The following is a 19,811-nucleotide window of genomic DNA, read 5'->3' as shown; positions in this document are numbered from 1 at the left end:
CTGCTGAAACCAGGCATTGCTAGGTCCACTACATCTGTAGAATACAATTTTTAATGAAGAACAGAAGTTCTCATGCAGCTACATGTTTCTGGAGTCTGCTTCTAGCATAAGACGTCTGCTATGACAAGACATGCTGCTCGATGAAGTTTATTTGTACTTGTAAATGGAACTACAGATCAAGAGAAAATAGTGAGTATTCCCTGGCAAGTAATGGGGTAGATAAACAGGATTTGTGGGAGTGAAGGAGGGGCAACTAAGATATTTTTGCACTCTTTAAATATTCTTATAGGAGGAGTTTCAACTTTTTCTGATCTTCATATTAACCTTTAAATTTGAACAAATTTAAAGAAGTCAGACCTGCTGAGTCATCAGACAGTTGGAATGAAGCAGTGTTTGGAAACACCCAAAACTTTAAACTTGGCATCAAAACACATTCAATTCCCTTTGTGTATCAAATACTTCTTAATTTTTGTTGTTAAAACAGGAAGCCTCACAACTACATACTTAGTCAGCCCAACACTCTTTTTTCCTTTCTGCTGTTATACTCTCTTCTAATGGGAGTAGCATATGCCTCCCTCTCCCTGCATGGGGAATCTCATTTAGGAAGAAAAAGTTCTGCTCATGTGTCAGCTTGTTTTCAAATCACTACCAAGACTAGCTGGGGCAACACAGAGGCTAAATTATTCCTCTTGTTAGGGCAAACTTTTCTCAATGCACTCTATGACCACCTGGCTTAGACGGCATGGCTCATGGGCTTCCAGGTATTCACCTTTTAAATCAGACACAGCGGGCTACGTAATAGCAATCTCGGCAGGCCACTGGTCCCTTAGGCTTCAGGAATAAAGATAGCTAGGAGACATGAACAGCTGTTTTTATATAGTGAGAAGTCATCATAAGGAAATATTGGGCATTGTAAACTGACACAAAAGAACATACTTAGAAGATAAAAAGGTCAGAGAGAAAAATGCCCTTGAAAGTTCTTTAGGTACTTTTAAGTTTTAGTGAAACTAAGATACAAGCCTTTCAGAAATTCATCCATCTATCCTTGTGCTTTAAGCAGTCTAAAATTTATTTCCTGTAGACTGTAAGGCATACACACACCAACCAGAGAAGCAGCTGTGACCAAATGCTTATGAGAATCTGCTGCCTTACTCACTAACAAAACATGCACATGCACCACAGTGCATGAGCAGGAGGTCCAGTTTACACACACTGTTGCAGTACTGAGGTTTCATTCCGTTGGTCTCAAACTGAAGAAAACAAGTAGAGGAAAATTAAATGGTTGCTCTTTTTCTTCCTTTTGCTCAGGTCAAATTTCTTTGCCTTTCTCTTCTAACTTGAGCAAAGAAGCACAGTAATAAGCTTACAGATCAGAGAGGCAAAAAGCTTTTAATTCTTCTAAGCAACTGCACAAACCAAAGACTGAACATTTTTATGGAGACAGGCAACAGAGAAAAAGACCATGAACACGTACATACAAGCAACTTACCTCTACTTTGACTGCCTTGCTAGTGTCTTCTGCCACAGTTCCTGGTCTGTCTCCACTTGCAGACTGATTCACTGGCAGAAACCTGCGCAGATAAAAGGAAGTTAAAACACAATGAGCACTGCAGGGTAGCAGCCGTGAGTGTCATAAGTTGGCAGCATTTATTGTAGAGCGTGTTTAAGTGCTGATTTGGCAGTGCTTCAGGGGTGGGGAAATCTTTGTGATGAAAAAGATCTTCTGGTTAAATTCACAAACCCCAAATGCACCATGGGGCAGGAGAGTTTAAGATGTACCTACAAATCAGTGGTTAGGATGCTTAGCTGGAACCTGGGTGTTCCCTTTCCCTGAGGCTGTGGCAGACCTTGACCTGTACTGTTGCTCAGCTGAGGGGAGACTCTGAATGTCATCTTTTAGGACGAAGAAGAGGAAGTGTCCAGCTTCTCTCAACATATTCTCTCAAGAACACTGTCTGTGCTATTGCTGTTCACTTGGTTTATGTTATCTTTAACATTACATACAGACTCCTAAGTCTGTTTTTCAGTGAGCAGCACAACTCATGAAACCCATCTTATTCTACATTAGCTGCCTACATGGCTTCTGTAGGGACCACTGGTGCCATAGAAGGCTTGAACACATAATATAACCTTTCTCCCAGTGAGGGAAGAAACAAGGGTTCGTTGCTCCCAAGCCACTTTCGTCAACTCTGATAACATAGTATCTTTAGAGATCTTTGCCTTACTGCTGAATTAGTTGAAGTCAGCCTGGGGGCACAGTCCTCACTGAAATTGGCTTAATGACCATGGGCAGATGGACACGTTCTGTGTCCTTAGGCAGCTGGGCTACAAATAAAGTAGAATCCTCCTAGGTGAGGACCAGCCTTTTCAGCCAATTAACTTGTCAGTGTCTTCAGAAGAACTCGTGTTTCATCATGGACTGATGAGCATTTAAAAGAACATCAGATGAAAGGGATGTGTTCTTGGGAATACTGTCACAAATAATATGCCTTTGGGTGGTGGGGAAAGGAAGGGAGTGAAATAAGAACAGGATGTCAGTGAATCCATGGTAACAGTTCTGCTTTACATACAAAGTAAAGAACATTGTTTGGGATGGTGAAAAAGGTTATTTGATAATTTATCAATAAAAACATTATAACTTGGCTGCTCTGATGTCTCTAAGTGACAATAACTTTCATCAAACCATAAACTAATCACTCAGAAGGGCTTCTGCAACATGATGCCTAGTCCCTCCTCATATCCCAAGGTGGGATCAACAGTCCTTGGGATGTTTCCAATGCTGCTTGCTCAACCTGTTTTTACTAATTTTCCAGAAAATTCAACACCTTGCCTCCTCTATGGTCTCCTGCCTTGCAAGATAGCTGCACAGCTGCAATCTCTTTCCTAGGTGAATTTAGGTGATGCTCTGGCTTCTTTCAGGTATATCGCTATTGCATTTCCCATCACAAGTATTGAAAACTCACAAAGTAGGTCTCAAGTCCTCATGCATTTCCCCTAGAAGCAGTGAGTTAGCTGAAGGGCTGACTCTCTGGAGGGTATTTGTCCCCAGGTATTTGTATTGGGTGTAAGGAATGTCCTTGTCTGTAAGCGAACTCTTTTGTTTGGATCAAGCTCTGCTTACATTCTTGGAGCAAAAGGAAACAGGATAGGCTTCAGCAGTGGTCTCAGGAGATGAAACAGGCCTGTTGTTTGTCTTGGAATGAAAAGGGATAGAAGTGGCACCAGCCACGGTTAATTTGTTCTGCTAATGAACCATTTCACAGAGTGAGACACTGACATATAGTGTCACCAGTGAGCTGTCCTGGTGTAACAGATGTACCTACACTGGTTAGCATCCCAGACTTGGCCCATGTTAACATTTGATTCAAATGGAGAATGAGAACAGTCACGCTGAAAGGAAACCCCTAAATGCAGTCTGTTTCTTTTCACAGTGAAGCAAGCTAACGACACTTCATTGTGGAGGGACAGTGACCCATAATGCTGTAACCTAATAACCATGGAGGCTACCCTTCAAGTGAGTGTCTTTGTGATATAACTACCTATTTAAAACAAGATTGGTAGAGCCAGAGTTCCCCCAGGAAATTCAATAGGATGACAGTTTCTTCAGAACTGTTTTCAAAGCAGCCCTTCCCACTAACAGGCAAAGTGTTCTAAATACCCATGGGACGGAGATAATGGAATCTTTCTAGCCATGCTCAGGTGCTTTTCATTTTAGTGTTTAAACACCAAAGAGGCTTCTCAGAGACATGATAAAGGTGAAAACAGCTCAGCTCTGTGGTAGCTAGTGGCTTCCATGTGAAACAGCAGGAGATATGAGGTTTCTGCTGGGTTCAGAGTATAACTTTGAACCAAAGTGTCCCACCAAAGTGCTGTCATTGCCAAGATGAAGTCAGCTCCTTTCTCCCACCCTGGAGAGTTCATGTACACAGATCCTGAAAGTGTTGTCAACAGAGATTGTGTCTACCAGGATTTCTCTATCTTGGGGCTCATTGAACTCAAGTTTCCCATCTTCCGGGTGCCTGCTTGAACTACAAGACTGGCTACTGTTTTCTGCTGGGTCTACCCTCTCTGTATCCCTTGTCCCTCCTCATGAAAAAAGTGAGCAGCCCCATTTCAAATGAAGACAAATAACTTTTCAGGAGTGAGTTTTTTGTCAGAACTCAGTTTTTACTTTCTGGTCATTGTCTCATCTAATAATAAAATCAATCAATACCATAACTGCTAGAATTAGTCTTGGCTTACACTAGGCCTTCAGTAACTGCTAGCCCATTAAACAGAAATAATATGAAGAATGGAAAGTGTCTTGAGATCGCTGACTGTATCCAGAGAAAGTCAGTGCTTTCGTTACTGTTAAGGTCTAAAGCAGAGAGCAGGCTGCAAGAAAACCCTGTCTTCTGTTAGCAAAGTATGGTTATTGCCAAATCTAGGATGTATCAACTAAAAAGTGATTACTGACCCACAAGGTTGCCAGAAAATATGAAGTGCATAATCTGGATACAAAAGGCATTCATGTGGTGTGAAAATAGCATCAGGAGGAACCCTTTCTCCATCTCCAGCAGAAACCATCTGATGCAAAATAAGGTTTTGTTTGTACCCAGTGAAAGCAAGTGTCATTGAATGAGCCAGGTATGGCTCATCGTGGGTTAAGGATACTTCTGCATCATGTCAATAATTTCATTGTACATGTGCAAAGGTGCATCCAACCCCCAGATGAAATCCATGTGTGCCCATTCAGGAATCCTCTTGTGATAAATGAGTGTCTTAATTTGAGACAGTAAAATGGCTGCATCCTTGGGATCTGCAAGCAAGTCGTGTCCCCCCGTCCATACAGCAGTTGGTACAATCATCTTTTCTACATTGTAGAGAGGAGGAGTAGCCTGGAAAACATGAAGCAGTACAGGAATGAATATCCAGGAAAGCACAGCAGACTTTAACCTTGCGTTTGGGTCTTCCTTCTGCCACTGTCCAAAGCAGAGGTGCCTAAACCAAATAGGAAGGAAGTGCCCTTGCTTACCTTTTCTGTCTGTGCTTGCAGGGATGACCCAGCTGATAGTATAGCTAAAGGAAAAATGCCTCCTGAGTCGACAAATAGTTACTGTTGGGTCTTTGCCCTCTTAGAGAGGAACTCATAGGGCAGGACTCTGGAACAAGACAGAAAATGTCAGAGTGCCTCTGGATAATCCCCCATCTTGGTTCCTTTGGACTACTGGTCAGCCCCAGAAGACATACATGGTCTTTAGAAAACACATGTGACAAGGATGAAAAGGAGCATAGCGTGGCTTTTGTAGCAGAAGAAAGGAAGGAGCTTACAACTCCTTAGTTTGGAAAATAGAGGCCAGAGCAGGAACAGGAGACAGGCTTATCCAATCACAAATGGTATGAAGAAAGAGCACAGGAAGTAAGTAACACGTTACTTCTCATGTCATAAAACCTAGAAGGCATCCAGTGACTTTCCAGGGGCAAGCAAATTGAGTACACACCAAAGGAAGTTGTGTTTTATGCAAGCAATCATTAAAACATATAACTCGTAATGATAGGCTGTTGTGGAGACCTAAAGGGTAGGAAGGCCAAGGATGGGATTAGTCTTGAATGGAGAAGAGGTTCCTCAGGGACTGCTTGAGGACAAAGTCCTTTTGTCTCAGGCTGCCAGAACCTAGGGGTAGCTATTAGCTGTCCAACTGTCCTCTTCCTAATATTGTATCACTCAGCTCTTGTACCTTGGCAACTGTGTCAATCACGCCAGTAGGCAAGATGCCTCTTTGGTCTTACCCACTAAATGCGCTCTTCTTTTTTGAAATGCATTTTCTATCTATCTTTCCTGCCCTTACTTCCTCTTATTCCTATTGTTCATTTAATTGAAAAGTTTTTGTCCTCCTCTCTCTTTTTCTTTTTAAAATTAATAATTGCCATTACTGCTTGCATGCTTTTTCTGTTGATTTCCAAACTGGAAAGCAGTAATACAGATGGTGGTGGCTAAACCCATTTACTTGTATTCTGAAAATATTTCTCCTACTACATCCTTGTTCTCTTCATGTGTGCTTCTGTGTTGTCCAATGTTGATAATATTGTTAATATCGTTTCACCACAATATACCTGTTGGTATTTTTCCATGTTCTTCTTTGAACTGCCCCAGTCATAAGCTTGGAACTTCCCTGAACGGGCCTCCTAAAAGGATGAACAAGAGAAGGGTAGTTATAAAGCCATAATTCAGGAATTCAACAACAAAGAAGACTTAGGAATACTCCTCCTGCATGTTTGCACTTGCCAGTCCATGGCTGGATGCTGAATCAAACCTGAGTCAATTTCTAGAGTTCCCTCCACTGTGCTTCTGTAACTCTTATTCTTTTCAGGTCTATGTCATGGTTACAAAAGCAACTTAATAAAATCTAGTATTTTATGTAAATTCACCACCAAAAGTATTGTTTGATTTTGGGTAAATGCCTCTGCAGATGTCACTCAAACATATAGAACCATAGAATGGTTTGTGTTGGAAAGGACCTTAAAGATCACCTTGTTCCAAGCCCCCTGCCATGGGCAGGGACACCTTCCACTAGACCAGGTTGCTCAAAGCCTCATCCAGCCTGGCCTTGAACACCTCCAGGGGTGGGGCATCCACAGCTTCCCTGGGCAACCTGTTCCAGTGCCTCACCACCCTCACAGTGAAAAATTTCTTCCTAATGTCCAGTCTAAATTTACCCTCTTTCAGCTTATACCCATTACCCCTTGTCCTCTCACTACACTCCCTGACAGAGTGTTTTCCCATCCCTCCTGCAGGCCCCCTTTAAGTACTGGTAGGCTGCTATTAGGTCTTCTCAGAATATCTATGTTTTTGTTGTGTTGAAACGTGATGAACACTCTTGCAAGCTCACTGTGCTCGCAGCTGCTTCCAGCTCTTCTCCAGAGCCTGCAGTGCTGCCAGGAAACCTGCCCTGTGTGCTGCAGCTTCTGTGACTGAGCCCAGACTTTATGAATCCTGAAAGTGTGAGCCCAAAGACAGAAAGACAGCTTACATCAGCACTGCTCCTGAGAACATACTGTGATGATACATTATAAGTAAGGGACATAACAAGTCTACTAAACAAAGATTTTATTATTTATAGTTCTACTGCTGTCCAGACTGACAGCTTTGAAAGCAAGAGCTGAAAATACATGGGCTTTTACTAGTAAAATTTGATATTTTACAAAGCAGCCTATGTCTTGCTCATTTCTTCACTCCACATTGGAAATATAACTGATTTCTTAAGGTAGGTTCCATACAGAACTGCGGACATCATTTATAAAATGCACTGGATACGCAATAAGAAGAGTGATACGCACATCTGCATACACAGCTTCCAGCATACATATTTTTACACAAACACAGCACTTCATTGTTGCCTTCAAGTGTACCTCTATCACGCAGGGTATTTCTATCCTGCTGGTAAAGGAAGGATCAATAAAAAAACGTGTTTTGAATTGAGATTTCAGTTGTAAACCACAGGTTGCATGTGTTTCCAAGAAGTTAGCAATGGCTACACAGCAGGATATCAGCTGTACCCACTCTATACCATTCAGCCAGAGGTGAGTACCTATTTTGTCTTCCAGGAGTTTTCTAGTACCTGACTCCAGTGGACAATGTTCTGCACAGAAGTTCCAGCAGGGGTTTGTGCAATGTATACATCGATTCGGTTCTGAAAGAAAATATTCAGTGAGTATTCTTCTGCTCCCTTCTGCTGAGATGTACATGAAAACATCTGCCACAGCACTGTAATGTATGAATAAAACATAAATTGGAGTGGTATCACCACATGTAGCACTGAAAGAACACCCCCCTAACCAGAACATTTTCCAGAATGACTGAGAATCTAAAATAATCTAACAGGTGGAAAGGACAGAATAGAAAGTCAGCAATTTAGACCTCAAACTAGGTGGTTTTTCTTCAGAAGTCTGTAACAGATCCTGTGTAAGAGAGAGTCGCTGTTGGACAGAACAGCAAAAAGAACTGCAACTGCCTGAGGAATGCACAACTGTTTGAAGTAAACCAAACCCTCGTCCTGTGGGTTTTTCTTAACAAGTTGCTGTGGGATCCTTCCACAGAGAACATGCTCTGAGGCATTTTTTGGAAAGCACTGTAACAAAATTGTGATGCCCAGGTGGTCTGACCTACAGCTGTATACAGCATGAGGTGCCCAAGTATGTCTTAACCCCCAGTATCTGCCAGCTCTCTCTCAGGCACACCCAAGACATCCAGTGCCACTGAGTACATCCCTGATGGTCCAAGGCTTGGAGGAGGAGGACAAGGGGGAATACATGTGTGCCTTTTTCTGTTGCAAAGAGCTCCTGGAAACATGAAGCAGGTAGAGGTTTTATTTAATCTTCTGTGGTATGCCAGCACAATGAAGATCTCCAGTGAAACCAGTAGTCACAGTATGAACAAGGAGATGGCCCCCTACGTGAGGTCTGGAAGAAGGCAGACAGCAGAGTTTTGAGGGGCTTTGAGGAGCTGTTGACTGTAGGGGTGGTGCCAAGTGCTCCTCTGAGGAGTGAGGCAGTGGTCCCCTGCCAGTGATGGGACAACCAGCAGATATTGCTGTCCTGTAGTGGGGACTGTTTCCTGCAATGTGATGCTGAATAATAGAAAATCAAGATTCACGCCACAGGATAGAAGGTGAATTTTGGGAGTAGAAGCTTAAAGTCTCAGCAGAGCTGGTGAGAGTTATACATACCATGTCAATGTTTTTCAGGTTACAGCCACCCAGACTGAAGAAGACGTTTCTACAGAGCCTGGCAAAAGCTCGGTGGCTGCAGACAGGGACTATTAGCCTTCTTAGACATTCAGTCTGGGGAAGGAATTCTCTTTTGCCAAGTAAACCCTGTGAAATACAAATGTAACATTCATTTAAGAATGTACACTTTTACGTTGTGCTGTTGCTTTTAAAATGTGTTTGCGTCCTGTTCCTCTTTCCAGGACTTTCACTGGTTCTCACTTGCTTTTTCTTCATTTGCCAGATGATGTTCCCACAAACAATAGAGAAATTAGGTGTTTTTCCATTGCATCAGCCTGCTCAGGCATTACTCAATTTCTGTTACATCACTTTTAATGAAGAGATACCTTAAATGTTAACTCCAATTTCTATTTTATCTCTAAGCTTGCACATCAGTTGTGGCTTTGTCTACAGGAATCGGAAACCTTTGAAGATCTGCAACCCTGTGCCTCTCTGGGTGACCTATCCCAGTGCTGCACTATTGGTCTAGATAAAAAGTTTTTCTTAATGTCCAGTCTGAACTTTCAAAGGCTTCAGGTATAGGATGAACATACACACATGCAGACGAGTAGATTTCATAAAGCCCTATACTTTCTGTTTATCCATTTTAAGAGCTGAGCAAACAAGTACATGATTAAACAGTTGAAACCAAGATATCACATACCCAGAGCAATTTTTCAGGAAGGTAGAGCAGTTTTGTTGCTGGGCTTCTAGCATACTTAATAGTAGTGACAGGTGCCAATGCAAAATAAAGTTTGATTTTTTGAGCCAGCTCTGGCATTGTTGAAAATGCAATGAAAGCTGAGAAAACAAAAAAGAGGTGTTAAGATAACCATCATGTGTACATTAGACTGTTTTCAATATTGATAAATGTTATTTTGCAATTTCAAACCACAAGCAATCTTGTTAGTTATTCAGAGACTATGGTTCAGGCTAGATTTGTGTGAAATCTCTCTTTTGCATGTGTTACCAGCTTGCAGTTTTATTTCCACATGCAGAGAGAATTTTATTTCTATATTTTGCCTTTGCAGTTTTTTTCCAAACCCATTTAAACATACACACACACTTCTGGTATATATTCATGCATTTCATATAGTACTGGGAGAAGCAGTTGTTTTTCTTATGGTTAATCCAATTTCCCATTTTCTTTTTCTCTGTGTGTCCTGTCCAAACTGGTCAACTTCTCTTTCTGTACTCTCATCTTCCTATTTTGTTTATTCTGGTCAACTGACCATCTGTTGTTGGGCACACCCATGCATCTTGGAAAGAAACAATTTGCATGGCCCACAATAATTTCCAGCATAATTCCAGGTCAACAGGTTCACACAGCAGTGCATTTGACCCATTATGTTTTATTGTCTTTATAATAAATTAAAATGCCTACATGCTGAAAGCAGCAGTTTTGCACACCTGCAAAGAATTAATGAAAACCCCAGGTACATTCAGTATTTCAAATCACATTTTACTCCTGTTTTCTGGAAACATTGGTCTGTTGTACATAACTTACCAATGGTGGTACCTTGCGAATAGCCAATATAGTACAACTTTTCCTGTCCTGTTTTCTGCACAATGAAATTCATTGCTGCTGGGAGATCAAACTTTGCCATCTCATCAAAACTGCAGGCAGGAGATTGAAAAAGAGGCATGCATAAATTAAAAATCCATTTGAATTCACATTTTTATTACAGGCTTGTCAGCAAAGAAATAACATGAACCACTTAGTGAATCATTCAGCTATTTTAGGTTCTATGTTTTTCTGGCACTGGTTATGGAAGACACTATTCAAGGCTTTCTGGGGTATTTTCTCCCTGTACATCAACAGAAGGACTACAACTTCAAGAAGTATCTGGTTGAATTGTAATGGCCTACACAGAAGGAACAGGTGATGGTATAGTAAAAGAGCTCCATTTATGGAAACCTGTATTTTATGATTTGGTGTTAAACAAAAGGTCTGGTTTTAAATGTTAATTTAAATAATTGCAAAATTTATTTATATTTGCTCCTCTGTTATTTTAGTGTTATTGTAATGCACAGAACAGTATTTCTATGTAGTCTCAAAAATTGCCTCCAGAACTGAGGAGTGTCTTGGACATGACCTGGGCGGGTTCCTCTGCATTTTCTAGCGGTAATTAGAGGAAATTAGTCTCTGCCACTGTTATAGTTCACAGGTGTGTATAGGGGCACCTCAACAAAAGTGAATGTAAAGAATACTTCTTAAAAGATAGCATATGTAAATCCCTGATTTAGCCAGCTTAAATAAATACGTAAGAGTGGGCACTGGAGATGTCCTTCAATGGTTCAGCCTACCTGAAATCCCAGAATTCATCTTGATCAATGGAATAATTTTGATGTTTTCTGGACCAGCGATTCCCTCTGCTATTTCCCATCCAAACATCAAAGCCAGCATCAGCCAGCATGAAGCCCAAGCTGTTGTTGGGCTGGTTTGTCACCCAGTTACTAGCATCTCCCAATAATCCATGTTGGAGAAAAACAGCAGGTTTCAAAGCTGAAAAGAAAATCAGAAATAAAACAACATTTTATAAAATTTCTTGATTTTCTGGTTGTTCAGGGACTTTACTGTCCCATATTCAATACTGGGATTGTTCCTGCATGGAATTAAAGTGAGGCAACTAATCATAAGAACAAAACATCTCTTTCTTTAAAGAGATAACTTCTTCTAAGCTTCTGTAAGGATTTATGGAAAGATCTGCCTGGCACCAGCAAAAACTAGCTTGGCACCCTCTAGTCATTGTTTGTGTAGCTCTACTGCATTAGCTTGAGATTCTCAAACTGATAGATAGATAGATAGAATGATTGTTTACGGAGATTTCTTTTACCCGAAATATGAATCAGTCACTGATATTAACCAGGTGTAAGCAAAACCAAAGCAAAATTAGAAGCTGGAACAGCTTTCTCGAAACAGGTGGATTGGGCAGATTAAGCCTTTACCTTTTTTTTTTTTTTAAACTTTTACTCATCAACTCTTATTATGAGGATATAGACTTCATATTATAGTGGGTTTTTAGTATAAATAGGTGTGATTGACATAAATCATGTTGATCTTACAAGCTGTTCAGGGCAGCCAGAAGACTGGGAAAATTTCATTTGTGTATGCAAGCTTTGATGGACATTTTACAAATATAAGGTATCTCTTTCCAGATTGTGCCCTATCCGGGCTGGTTTTGTCTCACATTAAAGAACTGTACCTTGGTTTCCCTGGTTCTGTGTACCATAAGGGATTCTGTTAATGGTAATGATATAACCATCTTCTGTTGTCACTTCATACTCCTCACTGGGGTACCCTTTGTAAATAATTAGCTCATTCTAGAAGAGAAGGTACAAATTCATTTGCTTGCAGAAGTCTATTTCATATAGTATATGCATAAGATATTAGCAATGAAGAAATATTAGAGAGCATATACAACTGGGGTTTTAGTCTACATATATTAAGCATCTGAATAAAGCAATATCATATTGAATATTGTAGCCCCAAAACTACAACAGATTTCCTTCAATCTTTGTGTTATACCCAGGATTTGACTATTCAGTTAAAATCTGTTATAAAAAAAACTGTATTACACTACTGCCATACAATCACAAGTCCTTGCATTCTGCTAATATAAGAATCACTGCAACCTCACAGCAGGAGCTTATGATTCCCACAGCCAAGATGAGGAGCTGCCTGGGTGCATGCTCCTGATCTGCTGCAATGCAAAGTGAAGACAGTTTATTTAAACTACCTTCAGAGAAATCCAGAGAGCTTCACAACTGCCCTTTTGTGAATGGCACATAGGCAATGAGTACTGCTGAAAAATTGACTACATTATGGAAAAAACAGGATCAGCCACTTGCATCGTCTCGAGAGAAATCACTAGCACAGCCAGTCTTAAGCTCTGAAATAATATTACTTTTGACCTGTAACATTCAACCTGTTTTGTTATAAAGAGGGCTGGTTTTTTATACCTTGTACTCAAGAGAATTACCCAATGTAATTTGTCATGCAGGACGGAAACCCCAAGATTTTAACAGGTGACTAAAGATCTAAAGAAGCTTGCTTGGCAAGAGGTGTTCTTCTGAAAAGCTGGCCATTTCTTATCTATGCTCGTCATTCAAAAAAGGAGAATACATAAGCCACTATTTAGAGTCTTCTTTGATGACAAAACACTAACATTCCGGATGGTTTTTCTTTCAGATAGAGGCATCGTGGCAGCAATAGCATACTAGTAAATGATATTTAAAAGGAAATTAACTCTGGAGTTCTACTAAGGAAAGGTGTTTGTCTTAATTTCTGTCAAACACAAGATGTGCTGTTACACATGCAGAAAAAGGAGAATAGATGAGAAGGCAGTAGCATATGGAGTGATTAGAGATGATGGGTTAAATAAAGGCAGCTTATCTATCTTGTTGCTTCCAACACCTAGAAAACCCTCTGCTGTCAGATGTGCATTCCTTCCATCCCCAGGTCACTCTATCAAGCAACTTACAATATTCATAAATGCTTCAGGATCCACAGCTCTCTTCATTCGCCCGAGTTGTTCTGGATGAGTAATTCCATGAAACAAATATGTCACAGCAACAAACAGCCACATCTTCTCTCTGGATAAAAGAATATATTCATCTGACTGTAGTCCTGCTCTGAGCTTGTAACCCAGACAGGTTCTGTTCTTTTTTGATGAGGAAAGGGCTGCCCAATACTGAATGGAGCTACTCTGGTACCCCCTACTTCTAATTAAACAGAACAAAGCTGGTTTTAAACACCTGTCAGAGGTGTTTAAATACAGCAATATCTGCATTGTCTGCTAAGGTTTGGACTAGGACATTGCTCTCTATCAGGGCAAACTATCAGTGAATCCAGGGAAAAGAGGAAGGCTTTCTGAGGAATGGATTTCACTCATTCTTCTGAGAAGTCACATTACCATGCTACACCTCTTTTCTGTAGATTAATTAGGAAACGTTTCTGGCTAACTCTGGGGAACACTGGAGTTATTGGGCAACTCACAACTACGTCAGTCATTGGCACAGTGAAGTTTTCAAAGTGGAGACAACCAAAGTGTTGGATAGTTAAATGAAAAAACAAAGACAATTGAAAATAAACAAATTAAAATATGTATCATTTAATTAAGAACTTAGGAACCTAAATAAAGCACTTATTTATAGTTGCCTAATGTAATTTATACAAAGGTACTCAATGGCAAAATGTATCCACTCTGTAGGATGAGGATGGAGAAAGGAACAGAAAGCTTTGCTAAATGTATTGATAGGTAGAGAGTGAGTGCAGGGACACTGAGTTTTGTTCAGGAAATGAAAACAGAAAAAGCCCGAGAGGAAACTATCTTGCTTAGCTGCACACATAACAGCTCCACAGTCTGTGAACACCTACATATTCCTAGCTCAATGAAAATGCAGAGTGCTTAAATCAGCAGGCTAGTTATGCCACACAAATGCCTGGAGACCATGTCTAAAACTCCACTGGCCCAGTGATAGAGCTCTAAGCCAGACTGATTTAGCCAAAAGATCTACTGCATTTATGGTTTTCCCAATCAACAAGACTTTGTAACTTTTCCCACAAATAATATGAACAGTTTATTTTTTCTTATCACAGAAAAATTTATATCTTAACTTTCTAAGACTACATTCTGATAAAATCTGTATCCTGAAAAGACTTGGCTTCTTTTGTAGAAAAAAGGAACACACAGTTTAAAAACTTCTTTTCACTTGGCTTCAGCCTCCTTTCTTCTGGTTGAAAGCCACTGTTATCTCACTCCCACCCCTGGTATTTTTACATGCCTCTCCAGTTATCCCAGAGTTACCTGAATTCAGTCTGGGTGAGTTGTGCTACTCCTCTTTTGCCAAAAGGAAACTTCCAAGAAATAGCCATCCTTTTATCTATGTGAGTTACAAACAAAGCAATATAACAAAATATATTTGTTCTCAAATAATAAAGCAACTCCACAAGCCTATGTTTGATAATGTCTTTTGTAGCTCCTACAAAGCCTTCACCAGTTTTGGGTCAGAAAGAAGTTAAAGCGTTACTGACCTTGTGCCAGAAATCATGTGTTCAGCTGCGTGACTGAGACAACAGAAGAATGGAAACTCAATTCCTGGGTGTTCAGAAGAAGTGCTGGGTAAAGACAGCAGCAAAACGATGGTCATGCACTGTTTTATTTCCAATCATGTAGCACCTAGACAATAAGCATCTATTTCTTTCCCACTCCTCGTTCCTTCTGCTATCACTTCAGCTTTTCCCCAGTGTAGCACCAGAGAGAGGCAACTCCTTTCATTCTCAAACCTCGTGCTTTTCATCTCCTTCACCACCACAGCCATAACAAGGCTCTTTTACTATCACAGATTGCTGGATTTTTAAGGAGAATACCATCCTCTGTGGAGAGGCAAAGCAAGAGCAGGAATTTTGAAAACAAATATGTTCATAGATATACCTTATCATACCTAATGAAAATGTCAATAAACCTGCAACAATCTTCTATTTTACTTACAACTTGCCAATTCCAGGTTCTCACGTTACATGGAAAGGATGGAAGGAACTCTGACTCTTTGATACTTCTATAGATGTTATTGCACATATTTTTCTTTTACTCTTTTAACACTCACATTGCTCTTCTGTAATTCTACATTGCTGCAGGAATGGTTTCAGGAGATTTTTCTATATTCATATTTCAGCTCTAAAATGGCCATGGAATAAAATGGATATATTCTAAATGTATAGTTATGAAGCTAGAATGCTTTTCTGTAATCTGTATGGATTTAGGAAATGTGACCATAATGGCCACTTGTCTCAGTGGTATAAAGCATGCTGGGAGTGGGCCAATATTGCCCAGCAGTAGAACTCAGGTGGGTTTGAGTAGATGGTGAGGTTTTGAGGATAGGGACCTTTGTGACGCTCTTTTTGTGAAGTGCAAACATAATGCAGCCCTGTTCCTTAACTGTTGCCCTAGCTATTGATACAATACAAACTTTGCAGAAGTATGATTGAGGCTTTCTGTTTTTTTTCTACACTTGTATATTCTGGTACAAAGCTTGTGGACTTCTCATTCTGCCTGTTCCAGCTCAGTATTTTTAAACCTCGAAAGTAATTTTTCTTTAGTTCCCCTCACTTGTTCCTCTAAATATTCATTCCATCTTACAGATACCATTCATCCACACAGAACAGATTAGCTTATACACTGAGATGAATAGCTATCGAGGTTTTAAAAAGGCTTTGATACTTCTATGTATATTATAGCTTGTATACTTTCTCCTTGTAATACTGGCTCTGGTTACAACCAGATTTATTTAGTGTATCCTCAGAAGTTGTTTTCTTTAATATTTACAGACCAGGAAGAAATACGAAAGAAAGCCTCGGGAGACCTGTTCCTACAAGATTTGCTAGCAGGCCTTCAAAGAGAAATATAAAGGTTCAACTTTGAGTTCTGGTAGGGCAGTAAGACAGGAAATTATTTTCAAATAGCTCTTGGAAAGTGTTTACAAACATTGAGTCTACATGTGGATTTATCTTTTGTTTAGTCTTATGTTTATTTCCTTTCATATAATTTAACATCTTGTATCTTCCCTCTAAGAAAACCAGGTTTTCTCCTTTTTTAAAGCACCAGTGTCTTTTGAAGCTCAACATGAATTCCACGAATGAACTGTTCAAATATGTACTTATCTTCAGTACCTCATGCTATTCTAGCTCATTAATGTGTGCTGTTAACTCGCTCTGAACAAAGCCAGATGCATTCTTTAGTGTAAGGCAATGCTTCATTGACAAAAAGAAGTCAATACTGAATAAAAGGACAACATATATATGGCATAATACCATAAGCAGCAAACTAGTGGATAAAATAATCATTTGCAGTTATTGGCCGCAGGTGTTTGAAGCAATTGTTTGAGCTGGGGGAAGAACATGAACAAGGACAAGTGTTAGGCAGATTTTTTCTTAAATACAGACAAGCATATTCTGCTTACATGCTTCCAAGGAAGTTACTCACATTATAAAGAGGTGTAGAATTCAGTGGAAATGCTTTAAATGTCGCTGTCAGAGGTGTGGCTGCAGCTTCACAAATACGGTCATACACAAATGAACTTTAAACTGGTCAGTCTAGGTGCCCTTATATAAATAAGTGCCTTTTCTGAACATGAGCCAGCAGTGTGCCCAGGTGGCCAAGAAGTCCAACGGCATCCTGGCCTGCATCAGCAATAGTGTGGCCAGCAGGACTGGGGAAGTGATTGTGTCCCTGTACTCAGCACTGTTGAGGCCGCACCTTGAATCCTGTGTTCAGTTTTGGGCCCCTCACCACAAGAAGGACATTGAGGTGCTGGAGCAGGTCCAGAGAAGGGCAACGAAGCTGGTGAAGGGTCTGGAGCACAGGTCTTATGAGGAGCGGCTGAGGGAGCTGGGGTTGTTTAGTCTAGAGCAGAGGAGGCTGAGAGGAGACCTTATCACTCTCTACAACTACCTGAAAGGAGGTTGTAGTGAGGTGGGTGCTGGCCTCTTCTCTAAAGTAACAAGTGATAGGACAAGAGGAAATGGCTTCAGGTTGCACCAGGAGACGTTTAAGCTAGATATTAGAAAAAATTTCTTCACTGAAAGAGTGATCAAGAGTGATCAGGCATTGGAACAGGCTGCCCATGGAAGTGGTGGAGTCACCATCCCTGGAGGTGTTCAAGAAATGTGTAGATGTGGTGCTTAGGGACATGGTTTAGTGAGTTAGGTGGTTGATGATCCTTGAGGTCTTTTCCAACCTTAATGATTCTATGATTCTATATTAATTGTTGACTACATGACTGGTTTATGAAACCTCAGCTTCCTTTTCTGGATTAAAAAAAAAAAAAAAAAAGCAGTGCACAGGATATAATCCCTAGAATTTTGGTATTTTCTGCAAGCACATTTCTCTCTCCATTCCTTCTTGCTTCAGGAATTAGCCCTGGCTGTGGAAGTGACTTAAGAATGGAAGATATTTGCAAGCAGCTGAATACAGCAGTTCTTCATGGATGAAGAATGTTCTTTTGGCTTCTTCATCCAGATAGTGTATGTGGTTATCACAAACATTTTGGCTATTTTGAGTATGTTAAGGAGGTTACAGGAAGGTATGCTTCACTGAGAGAGAGGCTTGTTTTTGTGCAAATTGCCAGCTGCCAGTCTCCAAGGGAACACACAGCAGCAAAACCAGAAGGAACCCCTCTGTGCACTCATACGGCTTCAAAAATATTTCATGCCATAACGGTGTAAGCAGTTGTTTTTTGAGAGTGAGCAAAACACAGAGACCTAAGGACAGGGTCTAACAGTGCATTCTCCATAGCATCCCTGGGATAATACCTGGTTTCTGGCAGCATGGGTATGACACCTGCCCTCAGCTACCCCACCCCATGCGATCACTTTGTCTGGAGCACTGTTGGCTCTCAGCACAGGCATGTCTGGGGCGGGGATAAAGGCAGAGGCTCCCTGCCCAGCAATGGCCTCTATATCTCCAGCCAACAAAGGGTGTCCTTACAATGGTGTCCACACACAAAGAGACACAACGGCAAAAGCATAAAGCACTAGTGAGGCAGGTGCTGCTTGGGTGAGAGATTCTCTCAGCTCTGTCAGGCCTGGAAAAAGATTCCTGGTGCTCATCATCAAGGCAAATGGTATCGGCTCGCTGGGAGGATTTCCAGCAAACAGACTGAGTGGCACACTATTCTTAAGCAATGTGTGAGGTAGCTCTGAGTTGGCACTTACGTAAGTATGAAGCTTTTGTGTGACAAAGGTAAAGCAAGAAGTGTTAAAAAGAAGGGCTCAGGAGGAACAGAGAGGGGTGCATGCCTGTCTGTTTTGCTCACACTGCTGACACCTTGTCTGGGAACTTCCCAGGCAGCACTGCCCTCCTGCCTCTTAAAGCCTCCATCACCCATAGAGGGGCAGCTCAGCACTGGCCTCTCTGTTAACTGAAGGAAACAACTTCTGAAAACAGAAATAATCTCCACAATACTTTCTGGATGACGGTGATGTTTGTGAAATGCATGCAAAATAGGATTTCTTTACTTCTGAGGGTGGTTGAAGATGAAGTCTCTGTTGCAATTCATGAGCTTTGCATAACTGTTCAAATTGTTTTGCCCCACAATATGCAGGTAATCCTTATCCTTCTGCAATTTTGTAATAACGTAACACCGGTATCTCCTCACCCCCATATGAATTAACTGCAATTAGAAAAAAAAAAAGAATTCACACATCTGCATACAATGCATGGAAAGCTGAATTAAGTACAGTTTATTTGTCTTGCACTTGATGTTAAATGAAAGTCTTGGAAGAGTGAACTCAGATCTACTAGAAGAACTGGAACCAGTATGAGCACTAAGAAGGAGTCACACTCAGCATGCACCAGTCAGTGCTAGTCAATGCGCACCAGTCAGTCCTGGTGAGCGTGCACCATTAAGCACTGGTAAGCATGGATTAATGAATGAGGCTAGGGTTGGGTCAGGCAATTTGCCCCGGTCAGTTCTGTGTTTGCATCAGCAGGAGCTACCCAGGTATTTTTAAGGATGGGTCAGAGGGTCTGTGGGCAGAGTGGCTTGTGTTTTCCTTAGACCAAAGAATTAAAGTAACAGGTTTGCTCCAAGACAAAAAGAGGCTACTGGGGACTTAGAGACAGCATCACAAAACCTATGTCCTCTGTTCAAACTGGGATTTTTGCATACTTGTGACTGAGCTGGGCTGGGGTTGAGTTGTCTCCAGCCCAGAGTGGGCAGTGAGCTGAGGTCAGGGCTGGTCCCTGGGCTGGCTGGCAACTGGGACCGACGGTTCTCTTCTCATCAACACCTTTCTCCTTGACTGCTTTCTACTGAAAAAAATTATCTTCAAATATGAATTCCATTACTAATTATCTCAGTCGTGGCTTGTTTAATTTTTTCATGCATAAAAACCAACTTCCCACTAACTTTTGATAGGTCAACAGCTTGGATAATCATAGCTCTCTTTACAAACGGTAAAGCCCTCGTTTTTTTACCTTTACCTTTATATGCAGTAGGAATTTATTTTGAAACAGTGAAGGTATAACTGGTTTTTTTTTTTCTTTAAAAAGCAAAGATACAGTT

General features: G+C 40.8%; 1 protein-coding gene across 1 annotated transcript; it reads right to left on the bottom strand.

The window, feature by feature from the left end:
• Window positions 1-4,643: 4,643 nt before the first annotated feature.
• On the bottom strand, window positions 4,644-14,897 carry LIPM (lipase, family member M). Its single transcript, XM_010074753.1, has 10 exons — window positions 14,782-14,897; window positions 13,229-13,340; window positions 11,951-12,068; window positions 11,052-11,250; window positions 10,252-10,361; window positions 9,409-9,545; window positions 8,706-8,852; window positions 7,599-7,670; window positions 6,094-6,165; window positions 4,644-4,877 (listed from the first exon to the last, which is right to left on the bottom strand). Exons 1-10 carry the CDS (start codon window positions 14,895-14,897, stop codon window positions 4,644-4,646), a joined length of 1,317 nt encoding a protein of 438 aa, XP_010073055.1.
• Window positions 14,898-19,811: the final 4,914 nt, after the last annotated feature.

This window comes from Pterocles gutturalis, unplaced genomic scaffold, assembly GCF_000699245.1.
Source record: "Pterocles gutturalis isolate BGI_N339 unplaced genomic scaffold, ASM69924v1 scaffold35682, whole genome shotgun sequence".
Taxonomy (NCBI): domain Eukaryota; kingdom Metazoa; phylum Chordata; class Aves; order Pterocliformes; family Pteroclidae; genus Pterocles; species Pterocles gutturalis.
The sequence above is the reverse complement of the archived record's forward strand: the minus strand, read 5'-3'. Positions and strand labels throughout refer to the sequence as shown.

Bases quoted from the DNA above. Each gene is read 5' to 3' on its own strand.
- LIPM (XM_010074753.1), bottom strand. From the start codon at position 14,897: ATGACCATCGTTTTGCTGCTGTCTTTACCCAGCACTTCTTCTGAACAC. The intron at 11,251-11,950 runs GTACAGTTCTTT...TTTTCTTTTCAG, and splicing joins ACAGAACCAGGGAAACCAAG to CTTTGAAACCTGCTGTTTTT. The intron at 7,671-8,705 runs GTATGTATAACT...ATTTTCTTTCAG, and splicing joins ACCTGAAAAACATTGACATG to AACCGAATCGATGTATACAT.